The following is a 14366-nucleotide window of genomic DNA, read 5'->3' as shown; positions in this document are numbered from 1 at the left end:
CTTTACAAATTAAAAATAATAAAAATACAAACTTTGCAAAATATTCTGAAATATCGTTGCATCTAGCTAAATTAGGTACTTTGCCTTGTATCACCTTTTTGACTCCTTTAGATACTCCAACAGGTGCAATTTTGATTGTATAATGACGAAAATCAATGAGTTTTGTAGTGGGATTATAATTCAGTAAGACACATCTTCTAATATTATTTAAATCTACATTAGTCAAATTAATGGTGGGAAACATATTTTGAAACATGGATGCCATCAACTTCATTTGTAAACCTTCACCACTAAAGCTATTGAGAATTATAAGTGGTGAATGCTTAAAGGCTTCATCAATAACCATTTGTTTTTTAAGTGAAGACACAACATCTCTTGAAAGTGAATAATTGTGAATTTTGAATGTTAAAGTTGGTCCCCTGGGAAGACGCATTATTTTTAAATAAATTCCCAATTCTGTGTGTGAAAAGATTGATAAATGTGTGACATGGAGAGGACCTGCTACAGCCACAAAATCTTTGATAGTGTTTTTTTTCCTTTCCTAAAATACACAAAACATTAGCAATAATCTAGGATGACATGTATGATGTAAACCTTTAGTGAAGACGCGGTAAAGGGTTCCATTACTCTCCGAAAATCCTTGGTTAGTTCCAAGGTATGGCCGCCAGCTAAACCTTTGTGTATAACGAAAGAATGGGGAGCGTTAACCACTTCCTCCGGTTCATCGCGAACATTTAAATTTCGCTTCACGCTACGGCCTTTCTTTCTGCGTTTCCCCATTATCAGCTACACAAATATTAACACCAAAACTACTTTTCAAAAGTAAGGTTAGGTCTTACCAATGCCCATAGAACCAATTCAATTCAATTCAATGATGCGTTTCACAAAAAACTGTTGGGGCCCATAGAACCATTCTTTTCTTCTTATTTTGCTTTCACAAACAGTTGGACAGTCTACTATCGTCATTCGCTCATTACCGTTCTCCGTCAAGCATTTTTTCTTTTGATCACATCCAACATCTAAAAAAGAAACTTGAATCAACAATTATTCTTACGTTGCCAAGAAGGACTTTAACCGATAACAAAAAAAACGATCACCCCCTCTTCCGCCACGGACTATCCGGACTCATCCGGCTTTCAACAGGCATGGAAGCCAAAACATTTAAAAAAGAAACAGTAAACATTTCTCTAAACACTTAGGACACTAAATCCACACAATGGAAACCGATTTCAAGTTTTTGGGGACAATTACAATTACATTTGCAATGCTCACAACAAAAGGTACTGGATGCGTTCTGTTTCCAGATTTACCCAAATCTTGCCTATGTTTAGGCCGGGCATTAACGACGCGTTAAAGGGACTGAAGTTACACTCATCAATGTTTAGTAATATAACTTTATAAAAATATTGTTACAAAAGTAAAAAGTGGGCATTTTATACGTTGTTTGGATTTAAACGGTCAATTAATGACGAACAGTAAATTATGCAATACGCTCGGTTTGTTTCCTTTCTTAGCCGCTTCTGTTATTTCGTGTTTCCGCAATACCGCCATTGGATAAAAATTAGTAAGTTGAAACGATCGGTTTGTCCTTGGCAAAACTCCACCGATTGAAAAATTTAAAGAAATCAGCTGTCACAGACCACTAAGTGTTTTCTAGATTTAGGCACACGACTTTATTAATCGAACGATGGAAGTTGGATCAGACACGTTAGTAATCTGTGGATTTAACCCTAAGTAAATTAGGAAAACCAAAGTTTTGTTGACTGCATTATAATGGGGCCTTCGTTCGACAGCTTTTTGAAATTACAAGATTTATGTCATGCGATTTTAAAGAACCCGGATAACCTAAATTCGCTGAAAGATCTTAAATTTTGCATTAACCAGATTCCAAGAAATCTTATTGAACAGGCACATAAACCACTTTTGGCTAGTTTTTATGCAATTCTAAAGATGATATCCGTTGACAAAAATCGGTAATGAGATTGATATGTCTGTTGATTGTGATTGTACTAGGCTTAGTTCTAGATTTCCAGTCAACAAGAAGCAAATCTTTGTGGATACTTTAAAAGAGTTCTTGAATAAGGCTTCCATCACAAGTGAAATATTATTTTTTAACATTTACTCTTTCCTATTGTTTGAACTTTATGATTACTCGCAGCATAAGAGTGAGTTATAAAAAAATAAAAGTACGACTAATTTCCTTCGGAAAAATAATTATTTCAGTTTTAGCAATACCTGAGGAATATAAAATTATGCTGTTACAATGTATGACTGCACTTCTAAAAAGTATTTCTCCCGACATATTTGATAAAATATATAACAAAGAAAATATTCCGAAAATATCTCAAATAGTATTTGTATGTGGAGATTTAGCAAAACAAGAAAAGTCAAAAGAAATAAAGTAAAGTATTTGTATGTAGATGTTTGATATTTTTCTAAAGTGCATTTTTAGATATTTGGCAATTGTCTGTGTTATGGCTCTAGGAAAAGTTAGTGATTCAGATGACTATAGTGATATTGTTTTACGGTGTAAAGTAGCAGAAGTTTTCATGTTTTTTCTTCCTGGAATTGTGAGTGCTCTTTGCCAAGTTATTGTAGACAGTATTAAAAGTGGTCATAAAGTATTAACGGTAATAAACTTGTAAAAGTAAAGCCACCAACTTTATATTTTTAATTTCAGGTTGCCATTAAAGCCTTTGGTCGCATTGTGTCAATTGTAGCTCAAAATTATGAACCTAATGATACTGGTTATCTGCCTGACCTTGTTATGTTAAAAGAAGCAAAAAGCAAAATTAAAGTAAAATGGAAAAATAAAGAGGAAATTGATAAGTATATCAACACTACAAAAAGAACTTTGGAATGGTATAAAACCACAGATGAAAATTTACAAGCAAGCATTACCAAGCTTATCAAAATTACCAGTCATGAAAATATGAAAGTTAGACTAGAATTAATTGAAATGATTTCCCACATAGTTAGTTATTGTCACAGGTAAGTAATAAATACTAATAATTTTTGGGTTTATGTTAGCATTTATTAAATAAATAACATTTCATTACTCATTCTAATTTTCTCTTTTCTCTTGCTTTCTTTGTATTAATAAATTACATATATTTTTTTAGAACACTACCTTTGTCCATTGCTAGTCTTATTGAGTTTCTTATAATACTTTCTGAAGATGACACCACCGAAGTTTCAGATGTTAGTAAAAGTTTAATGAATGATCTCTCTAATAAACTATCATCAACATCTTTGGTCTCAACATTTGAAAGTTTAAAGGAGGGTTATTACAACTCCATACAAGATCTTCCCAGAGTGTTCAACAATGCGGGTCAGTGAAAATATAAACATCTCCTTAAAACTGTTTAATGATGATTATAAACTCTAGATGATCATCAAAAAATAATAGCTTTGAATCTAATCATCGGCTATGTAAAGCTATTTGGGGAAACTGATCTGAAAAGTATCATGTCAAGTCCCGTACTGTTGAATGTGTTTATAGATAACTTGGTTCATATCTCCAAGTTACAAATTTCTCAAGTTAGCATTTTGGAGGAAATTACTATTAAAGGTAAATAATTAATAAATTTTATTAGGGGAGAAAATATGTTTGTTTTGTTTTTTTTTACTAGAAATTGTTCTGGTAAAGGACTTTAAGCAGCCTTGGATTAATTTTTTATACTTTAGAGATGAGACAATAAAAAATAAGTTGGATCAATTGTGTGCTCTCTTGTCAAAAAGTGGTTGTCTTGATTTGCTTTACAATTCTCTTATGGATCGTTTTGACGACATATCCAATGAACACCGCAAGGAGATCCAGTACTTACTTAATGCCATGCTTGTGCCAGGTATTAATTTTTCTACATTTCTATCAAAAAATATCTGAAGAGGAGCATTTTCAGATTTAGATGTATATGTGGAAAATCCTCAAATACTTAAAAACTTAATCCAAATCTACACTGAAAAATTACACTATCAATTGTCCATTGTTGAGTGTGAAGGCTATACTCCAGAAGAACTCAAAGAAACAGTCGTTTTTCTGTGTTTATTGGTGGAAGGTATTGGTAAACTTTCCCTTACACTTAAAGATAAGTTTATTGCCCATTTGCTACATTGTCTTTATGTGGTATTAAGATGTGCTGGTAAGTAATTTTGTACTGGTATATTTTAACCAAATAACACGTTTTTATGTCTAGTTTGGATCTTCTTAGAGTTATTTATTCCTGCTATTTTCCTATTTTAGTCCATTTTTATTGTTGTCAGGTTGTAGACATCCATTATTGCAAAAGGCCGGACTATCCACAATTGCTATTATTACGTATTCATGCGGTTACGCCGACTTCACAGAATTAGTAAGCACCAATTTTGATTATTTTTCATATCATGTAGAAAGAAAACTTCTGAAAGCAGATGAAAGAGAAAGCGCCCTAAATGTGTTGTCGGTTGTTTTGAACCATTGCACAAAAGACATATTCCAATATTTAAGCAATATTGTTGAAGGGGTAAAATTATAACAAATGTTCGCGTTTAGCAATAATTTGTGGTCCAGATTTTAGAGAACCCTTCAGACATATTTCAAATAAAACATGCCACTCCTTATCTGAAAGTATTGAGAATGTGCGTTATTTCCATGAGACGTTGGTTTCCAATAGAAGAAGAACATCTTCCAATTAAATCTAGATCACAGAAACAAGATGAATATGAAGAATATCATGTCTCAGGCATACGAGAAAGTGAAAACTTTAGCGATGACATTATGGAAGGTAAAACTGCAGAAGAAATGTACAAAGAGGATGTGGAAAGAAAAGCAAATGAAAATGAAGAAATGGATATGGAACCAGACACGGGTAGCAATGTTTCCATGACTCCAAGTAATTCAAGTGACATGTTTTTTTTTAAAGCTATAGAGTATCAAAAACCAGAACCACCTCAATATGTTTCTGTAGCCACTACCATTTTGCAAAGAAGTTTACATTTTCTACCATCAAAAGATAGGTCTCGAAAATTGCTGGTGCTAGAAATACTTTCTACTGGGATTGAAATTTTGAAAGATTGGGAAGATCAGCTGCTGCCTACCGTCCACCAAATTTGGTCTCCCCTCGTGCAGAGATTTACAGAGTCAGAGGGGCCCCTGATAATAAGTTATAGTTTTGATTTGTTGCTGATTTTGGCGAAACTCTCCAAAGACTTTATAAGGATGAGGACCGTGAAGTAACTCTTAATGCCCTCAATAAGCATGGGTTTGTTTTAAATATACATCTGTTTTAGAGAAGTTTTGCCGAATTTACTTCAATTACTTGAGAAACTGTCTCGTGAGAGTTACCTAAAGGATAAAGGTGCGGCATTCAGGTACACGCAAAAATACAAACTACAGATCAAGGTTCTGGATAAATTGGGTTATATATTGGCTTATCTTGATGTACAAAATGAGGTGATGGAAAAATGTATGGAATGCGCATTTCTTTATTTGTCTGATAAACAACCTCAGCCTTTACAAGTACTACTTTGGATGTATAATAAGAGTTTCCAATTTTTAATGAATGATTGGATTTTAGGTTAGTGCATTAAATTTCTTCAATATCGTCATCAAATATGACTTGGGATTAGTCGTTAAAATTACCAAGAAATGGAATGATAAGTTCACTGCGAAAGAGTATCAAAGAAATGTAGAACAAATAAATCATATGATAAACATGTATGAGAGGCAATTCTGATGTGTACACTGATATATTTTCAATGTATTAGAAACATTGTTCGTTTGTTTCCATTAATATACTAAAAAACAATTCTGCATTACAAACCAACCGAAACAAATTAAAGGTAAGTTTTTATAATTGTTTTTTTTTTGAGGAAAAATTGTGAAATTTATTAGTGAAGATTTTTTTAGTAGGCCACAAAAAAAAACCAAGGGGAAGTATTAAAAAAAACGATATTTTAAAAAAATCGTGATAATTAATTTTATTCACTGTTACATAAAGTCAAACTCTCTGAGACATTAGGAGACATCGTTTATCATTATAAACATTCAGACTTTACACACAGACATGTTTATTCTCAGTTTTTGCAACTCGCAAGAAAATAATATTCAATTAAAGTCTCTTCTAATTCTATTTAAAAAGTGACATGTACGTTACACAAATAAAATGAACACAAAAAGTTACACTTTTGCAAATGTATAAAACCCTTATACTTAGTATTATACAGCATATTTAAAATCAAACAGACGTTGCTGCTATAGGGATCTAACAGTAACAGTAAGTTTTAGTTTGGAACGTCCTGTACGAGTCGCGGAAAGTAAAAATATACCGTGTTTAAAATATAGACACATGGGGCGAGAAAACCCAAAACTCATTGGATTGGATTTAAACTGATCACAGGTCAGCGTAAAATGAGCCTTACCATAATTCTGCCCCCGACGTATTTATATATAAAAAGTAAATTACATAATATATAGTTTTTTTAATTACGCTAATTTTTCTAAAAAGTTAACAACATAACTATTTCGTAATACCATTGACCGAGTTAAAATACATTTTTAAAAAGTAATAAAACCAAATAAAAGGGTGCGTGTAATTAAAACTACTTCAACGAAACGATCGCGTCACCAATGGTATAGACAAAAAGTTACAAATAAAAAGGAAGTGAGTCCGTTAAAATCTACAAAAATAATAAAAATTGTGTATTTGATACACAAAAATTTAATTCTCTGTACTAACGGGTTCCCTCGCATGATGGATCTGGACATGTTTGTTGTGGTTTGATTTGGTGGTTGACGTTTTACCGCATATATGACACGCGAACGGTCTCACCCCGCTATGGACCCGCATATGGTCTTTCAAATAGTAAGACCGGTGGAACGACTTGCCGCACACGGAACAATTGTAAGTCTTATCGTTTTCGTGCTCTTTCACGTGTCTAAGACAATTGTATTTCCTTATAAACTGCGCTCCGCAGTAATTGCACGTATAGGGTCGCACGTTCTTGTGCGAGTTCATGTGGGCGACATAATCTGTATTCCTTATGAAAGCGGCCTTGCACAAGTTACACTTGAAGGGCTTTTGAGTACGGGAGGCATGAGTCCACTTGTGCAGTTTGAGGTTCCATTTTGTCGTGAAGTCCTTGTTACATATGAGGCATGTAAAGGGCCGTTGCCCGCTATGATTTCGTATGTGAGCGTCCAGCGAAGATTTTAGGAACGAGCCTTTGCAGATCGGACAAATGGCTGTCATCTGCACAGAATATACTTACTACTAAGGGTGTTTTCAAATATGGTTCAAATACATTATATAAATAAAAAAATAATGTTAGACTGTCTGAACGTTTTAATAAACAGGGTCCAGAGAAAATAGACGCTTAATGCTGAGTAGTTGTTTAAGTAAAAACCATTTATCACTTTATCATACATCCTTTATTCTTTGTGGACAATTAATATACAATTCCACTTTAAAATAGAAATTTATTAATGTAAAGCTGCTCAATTTTTTTTTGCTATTGAATTACCTACTTATAATTTTTTCTATGCTGCAGGTAATTTCAAACATAATTTAATAATAATTTAATAATTATTAATTTTGCACCAAATTTGTTTGAAGAATATATTGCCCACAATAAGTTGGTGGATAAAATTAATCAACCCAAGTGTTTTTGCCATTTCTTCCCTATGGCAGTTTTTGGATGGATGGTTTCTATATTTCTCTTATTAACAATTTCTGCTTTCCTTAAACGTGAATTTTCCATAAAATCAGCGATCTAGGCGTGACGTTTAATGCTCGATGCTCGTATTAATGTAATCCTTTAAAAGTAGATCGTGAGGTTTTATTAAATGAAACGCGAAATTTGTGCACGACACGAAGACCTGTTTAGCATGATACTTTTTAGAATATGTGGCTATTGCGATTATTTGGTTTCCATATTAACAATTCTACAACTCGAAATACACTGGAGTCGGGATTTAGTAAACTTCGTTTCGAGTGAACTACTCCGTAGAGTGAATACACAAATGGTATTGTGCTTCGCGATACAGTGAACAGCGGTAAACTCCGATACAATCAACTACGACCTACGTCGTGAAATGTATAATTAGGGGATTCCCCTCGTGACTCGGAGATTTTGCTTGTTTCACGTTGTCGAGTATCATTTGTGTGTATTTTACGTATTATCAGGTTCAGAGCGCAGTGCGGAGTAGTACGTTTAAATGTGAGATTTTACACAGCAAATATGTCACAAAAGAGGAAGTGTTTGAATTTAAAACAAAAAGGTGAACTGCTACAATCCCTGAGTAAAGGCGATTGTGTGTGTGCTTGCTAAAAAATATGTTAACCAAGTCAACCGTACGTGCAATAAAAAAGAAAAGGGCGCCCACACTAAAGAGATTATCACAAACATTTAGAGGTTCAGAAAAAACAAAGATGTTCAAAGTGTCTAGCTATTCTAACGCAAATAATTTCTAAACTTGACAGAAAGAAATATAGGAAGGTTTTACAAAAAGCAATTGATGTAAATTCTTCATTTAATGCTAGCAATGGACTACTCCAAATAAGTGGAAGGGAAACTGTAGTTCCAGCCTGAATTAGTCGATTCATTTAATTTATAAAAACTTTGAGAAGCACTATTGAAAGGGTGCCGACGAAACCGGCCTTTGTTGGAAGTTGTAACCCAGTAAGACTTATGTATCAGAGACAGAGAAAACTGCACCGGGCAGAAAAATTTCTAAACAACAGCTTACATTTTTGGTCTGTACAAATGCCGCAGGCGATCATAAATTAAAGCCATTAGTCCTAGGAAAATCAAAAGTTGTTAAGAATGCATGGATGACAATGAAAATTTTTCGAGAGTGGTTTCATGATATTTATCCCCGAGGTTAGTTCAGGTGGTATAAAAAAGTATGTAACAGTAATATGTAACACAATTTTCATTTTTAGGTGAACGCGTTTTTAATGAGTCTCGTAACTTACCCGTTAAGGCGTTATTATTATTGGATAATGCACCGAGTCATCAACCTGAAGCCAATTTAAAAAGTTCTGATGGTCTTATTATTGTAATGTTTATGCCACCAAATGTAACAATGCAGCCAATGGACCAGAACGTTATCAGAATTACCAAGTTATTTTTTTGTAAAAACCTACCAAGCCAATTATTGTCAAAAGGCTCTGACCTAAGTGCAATGTTGGAAACATACACTTTAAGGGATGCAGTTTCAAATTTAGCTTTGGCCAGGAATATGTTAAAACTAATTTTTATAGAGAAATGTTGGCGAAATATTTTAACAATCAACTTGGATGATGAAGAGGATACTGTCCCCTTAAGTGTTTTAATTTTGTGTATTACAGGTTGAATGTGAAATAAACGACATTAATAGAGATGAAATAACAATTGATTCTGTTTCGGAAAAAGATGACAATGACTATTGTCGCGAACATTGCCTTATATTTTCGTCAATGTTGGGATTATTTTATAAGCTGGCAACAGCGCGGTTTGTCCGAGTAGTCAAGCACATGAATACGCCAAAAAAAAAAAAAATAAAGTGTTGTTATGTGAAAAGAGTCGTTTTATATCTACATTTTTTCTATCCCGAGAATAACCATAACCGAATCGAAGTATATCTACGTTAAACGAGTATACGCAACAACTATGTCAAATACAGAAAACAAGCTAATTTCAACAAGCCACGATATGCGAAATGGTGATATAATAGAATATAACGTCTTGATTGTGTCACATGATTTAAAACAAAAAATTCTAGAAATCAACCTAAAGAAACAGTTTAAATGACCTTAACTAACGCCATTTTTCACGCATAGTTTAATATTTTTCTATAAACCTTAGTATGCATTTAATTATAATAGTACTTTTTGTTTGCTACTTTTTGCAGAATATATATATTATTTCTTTCAGCGTGTCCTTACTTAATCTCAAACCCCGCAAATCTTAACACCTGCAAAAGAGTAAAATTGCTTTGCCAAAATAAGTTCAATAAATCGCGACTTCACTGTAGTGCAAAATAATTATAATATAATTAATTATAATCATGTTCACGTTGTTCTTTATGACGGAGGTGATATGGAGAACATTTTTTATTGGACGGGCTTGCAACTTATTTTTCTATATTTTGAATCTCACGCAAAATTTTTATTGTCCTGCTGTATACAGTAATTTTTATGTAAATAAATACACACTAAATATATCAATTTAAAAAGAACTCCTTTGGATCTAAGCTACAATTTACAAAGGACCCTGATATTATAAAAGTGTGCAAAAGGCATTTTTTATGGCCCCCGTTTTTATTTTTTGCGAACGAAAGCGGGGAATTTTTTTAAATAAATTTTTTAAACACATACCTGATCCTTTGAACAATCCACATTATGAGCCCGTTTCATGTGCCTATTTAAACTGGCCGTATGTATGAATTTTTCACTACAGTGCGTGCAGGCTTTAGGTTTTTGGTCATGTGTCTCTTGATGCCATGCCAGTTTCTTCTTGGAATGGAAGATTTCGCCGCAGGAACAGATGTAATCTTTAAGTTTCTTTTTGATCTGCAAATGGTGCCTGTTCCGGTGCTGGATCAGGTTCGAGTGCCTTTTGAAGGTGTCGTCGCACATGTGACACTTATAGGGACAATTGCCTGTATGGGTGTTGCGGTGCTCTTCCACCTTCTGTTTCGTTACGAAGGATTTGTCGCACATGTCGCACTGGAAGGGCTTGAGGCCTAGATGACGCTTCATGTGCAGTTTCAAATTCTGACGCCGGTAGAATAATTTCCCACACATTCGGCACTCAAGAGGATGGACCTTCAGATGCACGGTAAACTCATACTCGTTGGCGAATTGCTCATTACATATTGCACATAAGTATTTTTCTTTTTTGGATTTCAGTATATTATGGGCTTGTATGGCGTGTAGTTTCAACATCTTCCTATCGCTGAATGTGATAGTACAAAGTTGACATACAATGCTGACGGCGGGTAAAGTTTCATCAATTTTGATATCTTCAAGAGAATGTTTAGCTCCTAAAAAAGTAATTAATTTATTGCGATTTTTGGCGCAGTTCCTTTTTCAGTAGGACCAAGAAAAAAACATATTTTTATTTATTTATACAGAGCGATCCTTTGTTTAAAATAATGGGTAGTTTTTTTATATAATTTTTGGATCAAAAGCTAACCGTAGGGAGATATCGCGCTACAAATATGGCCGAAAAATAATATTTCTATTTTTTATTTACAAACGAAAATAAATAGAACAATAAAATATCCCAGAAGTATCACTATTATATAAACACAATTTACAGGTTCACAAATGAGTGGAGGGGATTGAATTTAAAGAATAACACGGAAAAAAATTTTTGATACACCCGTTTTAAAGTATCCCTGCCGTAAAAGTTATTATTTTTGAAAAATAATCTAGTTATATATAAAAAATAAAAACAATATTTTTCGCCATATTTGGAGGGCGATATCTACATAATGGATGGCTTTTGACCCAATATTTATATAATAAACTACCCTTTCTTTTTTTTCGCATTTGTGCTGAAACACCCTGTATAATTACAATTTCTTTATATAATTACCCACTTTCCCCCATATTTCATTACTTTTTCTGGTAAAAAAAAAATACTTTAAAAAAATGTACTACTTGACTCACCTTGTCCAATAATATTGCACTCTGCATTTTCATCATTCCTTTCTAATTGTTCAACTTTTAGCCTGTTTGTAAATACATTATTAAAAGTATTTGGTTTTTTTGGCCTAATCACAAGCTTTTTAACTCTATTTCTTCCCACATCAAGCCCTATTATGTTTGCCTTACGATCGTCACACTGTTGTTCATCCTGAGGTACACTTCTATCCTCTACTACAACTGTAGTCTTTTTGTCAATGTCCTCGGGCCGGTTCTCCCTTAGAGGTCCAGCATGTAAACTATAGCTATCCTCCCACAAATTATTGTACTCGTTATTAGTCACCTGGCTTTGGTACGTAGTATTCCAAACTATGTCACTAGCACTACCCATGCTTTCTTGCCCAGAGAGCTCACCCCGTGGTGGCATTTTCTCATCAGACTCAATGTTAACATTTGGAACTGAATTTTCTTCTGAATTATTACTGGTCATTTCTCCTAAAGTCATTAAAATTCGTGGACGCTCATGTTCTATAGTATCTGCTTGAGGAACAATAGGAGATGTATTAAAATCATTAATAATTACTTGCATGCCATCTATATCTTCCATTGTCACAAAATCTACTGGATCATTACCATGTAATATGTTCACTGAAGTATAGATGGGTTCTGCTTGCTCATAGCTTCCAGAACCTAAGTCAATTGATGTAAAGGAAACAGATACATCATTTTGTTGATTAAAATAAATGAATTCAGTTCCATCTTGAGGCACCTCAGCATCATTCCCTTGGTTCTGCCCATGAACTGATTTTGGCGATAAGTTGACTACTGCTTGAGTTTGGCACGCTTTGTCCAGTTCTTGGTTTAAACTCCAGTCAGAATTATGCTGAGAGTAGGGGGTGCCAACACATTCTTCATGGTCAATTTCTTGATTATGTTCATACTCACTGTGAGACTCATTAAAGCTTGCTAAACTATCACTGCTCAAAGAAGAAAGATCTTTACTTTCAAAGTCACTACTTTTTTTTTCATAATCATTCTCATCTATCTGAATTTTCGGAACTTCTTCATCTACAATAGAAATATATATTCAGGAATTAAAAACTATTTAAAAAATTGAAATGCAATATTTCACACAGCAACATACCATCTTTTATGCTTTCATTTCCGTCCTCCTGACTAGAATGCTCCATTTCTTGAATTAAATCATCATCACTTGACACCTCCACTGCATCAATTGTATCAGCTGCTTTTTCAATTTGTGACTTAGCATGTCCATCATTTGATGTTTCTTGTGGACAGTGTTGTTCAGTAACCTCATTAATTTGTGAAGAACCAGGCAATTCGAATGGCAAAGCCCTAATATTGGCTGGAATAGTGTTGCTAGACATAATAACTTGTTGTTGCTGATAAACATAAGGCATCATTTGGGAGTTAAAATAAGCAGGGGCTGGTACTAAGTACTGCTGATTTAATGGGTTCATGTTGAGGACGTTTGACTGATGAGGCGATGTTGTACTCATGCTCTGTTGGTAGATAAACACATGATTTCCAGGAAAAGGACTCATATTTGATGAGTGGCCCACAGGCAATTGGTTTAGATTTGAAGAAACACTGCTGTGGTGAAAAGTGTTAGAAGATTCTCCTTCTCGAGAAGAACTAGGCAATTTTTGTAGTTCATCAGTTCCAGCTAGCTTAACCAATGCATCAATCACTTTTTGTTTAGGATGGCTAGTCAAATGCTGTTTCAAAGTGATACCAGGTCTTAAATATAGGGTACACACAGGACATATTATATTGATCACTTCCATTTTTGATGATTTTTTAGTCCTCTGTACGGCTCAAAGTGGGAATGATTGAATTTTGGCCAGCTGCACACCTAGCCTCTTGTATTGATCTGTGGACAAAATCAATGATGGAATGAATCAACGGAAATTTACTGCAAAAAATGCAATAAGCTATTCATTTTCCTATAAACTGAAAGACGCATAATCCAAAAAAGTGGGTCCAACATATTGGAAAATACTAAAAATTCTTTGTCTTAGAAAGGAATTTTTTCTAATACATACCAAAAGTTCCTTACCTAAAAAATAATAAAATTTATCGGGCCTCCATAAAGGGAATCCATTAATAGGAGAAACTGGGGGTTTTATACAGTTAAAATATTAAATATGTTAAAAATAATTAAAATTTATCCCTTTGCTACCAATAGCAAAGGGACAATCTACCAATCTATCACAGAAAACCAGTTAGAAAACACAGAACGTTGATTTTGTGGTTAGTTTCAAAGACGTGACGCAAAATTCTTCTGGTGCAAAGAGCGTAGTGTGACGTAAACGACCCTAAACGAAGATTTAAATTGTAAAGTTAAATTATTGTTCAGTAATAAAAATTTGTCTTTAAATGTGAAAATGCAACAGTATCTAAACTAGTTTATTCTCTTGGACGAATAACGCACGAAACTTGTTTTTACTACAAAGTTTTGGGCTGTGAAATATTTTATAACGTTATTTGATAATATTACTTGTGTGTAGTAAAGCGCGATCAAGCAATATAGCAGGTAAATATGTATTTATGATTATCCTCTTTTATTATTTATTTATTTACAGGCACAGCCATTCAAAATAGTTATTTCTACAACCAAGGCGCGAACGCAATTTCGCGCATGGGACTGCAAAATATTTTTCAATACAGCTGTAGAAAAAATATTGCATACAACATGGGCGTGAACAAATTTCCTGCCTTCGACTGACAGCT

General features: G+C 33.8%; 3 protein-coding genes across 10 annotated transcripts in view; 1 reads left to right on the top strand and 2 right to left on the bottom strand.

Annotated features, from left to right (window-relative positions):
* LOC132701094 (protein Peter pan) overlaps positions 1–862 on the bottom strand; it is a 41399-nt gene extending 40537 nt beyond the window's left edge. For all 3 annotated transcript variants that reach the window (XM_060668773.1, XM_060668775.1, XM_060668774.1), the window contains exons 1-2: positions 595–862; positions 33–541 (exon numbers count right to left, since the gene is read on the bottom strand). In XM_060668773.1, coding sequence (XP_060524756.1) covers positions 33–541; positions 595–780 — 695 coding nt within the window. In that variant the 5' untranslated portion in view covers positions 781–862. The remainder of the gene's footprint in view (positions 1–32; positions 542–594) is intronic.
* Positions 863–1654: 792 nt separating this feature from the next.
* Positions 1655–10301, top strand: LOC132701090 (TELO2-interacting protein 1 homolog). Of its 5 annotated transcripts, none has more exons than XR_009618714.1 (16): positions 1656–1973; positions 2026–2165; positions 2224–2401; positions 2453–2630; positions 2681–2991; positions 3123–3331; positions 3389–3571; positions 3633–3848; positions 3903–4142; positions 4264–4502; positions 4550–4847; positions 4902–5211; positions 5269–5497; positions 5556–5820; positions 8520–8859; positions 8922–10301. XR_009618714.1 is itself a non-coding variant. In XM_060668766.1 (14 exons), exons 1-14 carry the CDS (start codon positions 1774–1776, stop codon positions 5712–5714), a joined length of 3084 nt encoding a protein of 1027 aa, XP_060524749.1. In that variant the 5' UTR covers positions 1655–1773; the 3' UTR covers positions 5715–5834. The 5 variants fall into 5 exon arrangements, 2 of the variants coding, with proteins under 2 accessions (XP_060524749.1, XP_060524748.1); XR_009618715.1 differs by having other exon boundaries at positions 8520–8869; XR_009618716.1 differs by lacking the exons at positions 8520–8859; positions 8922–10301 and adding an exon at positions 6256–6333.
* On the bottom strand, positions 6692–13862 carry LOC132701092 (zinc finger protein 567-like). Of its 2 annotated transcripts, none has more exons than XM_060668768.1 (5): positions 13679–13862; positions 12757–13506; positions 11637–12680; positions 10338–11005; positions 6692–7229 (listed from the first exon to the last, which is right to left on the bottom strand). In XM_060668768.1, exons 2-5 carry the CDS (start codon positions 13418–13420, stop codon positions 6699–6701), a joined length of 2907 nt encoding a protein of 968 aa, XP_060524751.1. In that variant the 5' UTR covers positions 13421–13506; positions 13679–13862; the 3' UTR covers positions 6692–6698. The 2 variants fall into 2 exon arrangements, with proteins under 2 accessions (XP_060524751.1, XP_060524750.1); XM_060668767.1 differs by having other exon boundaries at positions 13693–13862.
* Between the last annotated feature and the right edge of the window lie 504 nt (positions 13863–14366).

Source organism: Cylas formicarius, unplaced genomic scaffold (assembly GCF_029955315.1).
Source record: "Cylas formicarius isolate icCylForm1 unplaced genomic scaffold, icCylForm1.1 PGA_scaffold_4__25_contigs__length_36172078, whole genome shotgun sequence".
In the NCBI taxonomy this organism is placed as follows: domain Eukaryota; kingdom Metazoa; phylum Arthropoda; class Insecta; order Coleoptera; family Brentidae; genus Cylas; species Cylas formicarius.
Note: the sequence above shows the minus strand (reverse complement) of the source record. Positions and strands in the feature narration are given on the sequence as shown.

Bases quoted from the DNA above. Each gene is read 5' to 3' on its own strand.
- LOC132701092 (XM_060668768.1), bottom strand. From the start codon at position 13,420: ATGGAAGTGATCAATATAATATGTCCTGTGTGTACCCTATATTTAAGA. The intron at 12,681-12,756 runs GTATGTTGCTGT...TTTCTATTGTAG, and splicing joins AAATGAAAGCATAAAAGATG to ATGAAGAAGTTCCGAAAATT. The intron at 7,230-10,337 runs GTATGTGTTTAA...TATTCTGTGCAG, and splicing joins TGGATTGTTCAAAGGATCAG to ATGACAGCCATTTGTCCGAT.
- LOC132701090 (XM_060668765.1), top strand. From the start codon at position 1,774: ATGGGGCCTTCGTTCGACAGCTTTTTGAAATTACAAGATTTATGTCAT. The intron at 2,992-3,122 runs GTAAGTAATAAA...ATATTTTTTTAG, and splicing joins ATAGTTAGTTATTGTCACAG to AACACTACCTTTGTCCATTG. The intron at 5,498-5,555 runs GTACTACTTTGG...ATTGGATTTTAG, and splicing joins AACAACCTCAGCCTTTACAA to GTTAGTGCATTAAATTTCTT.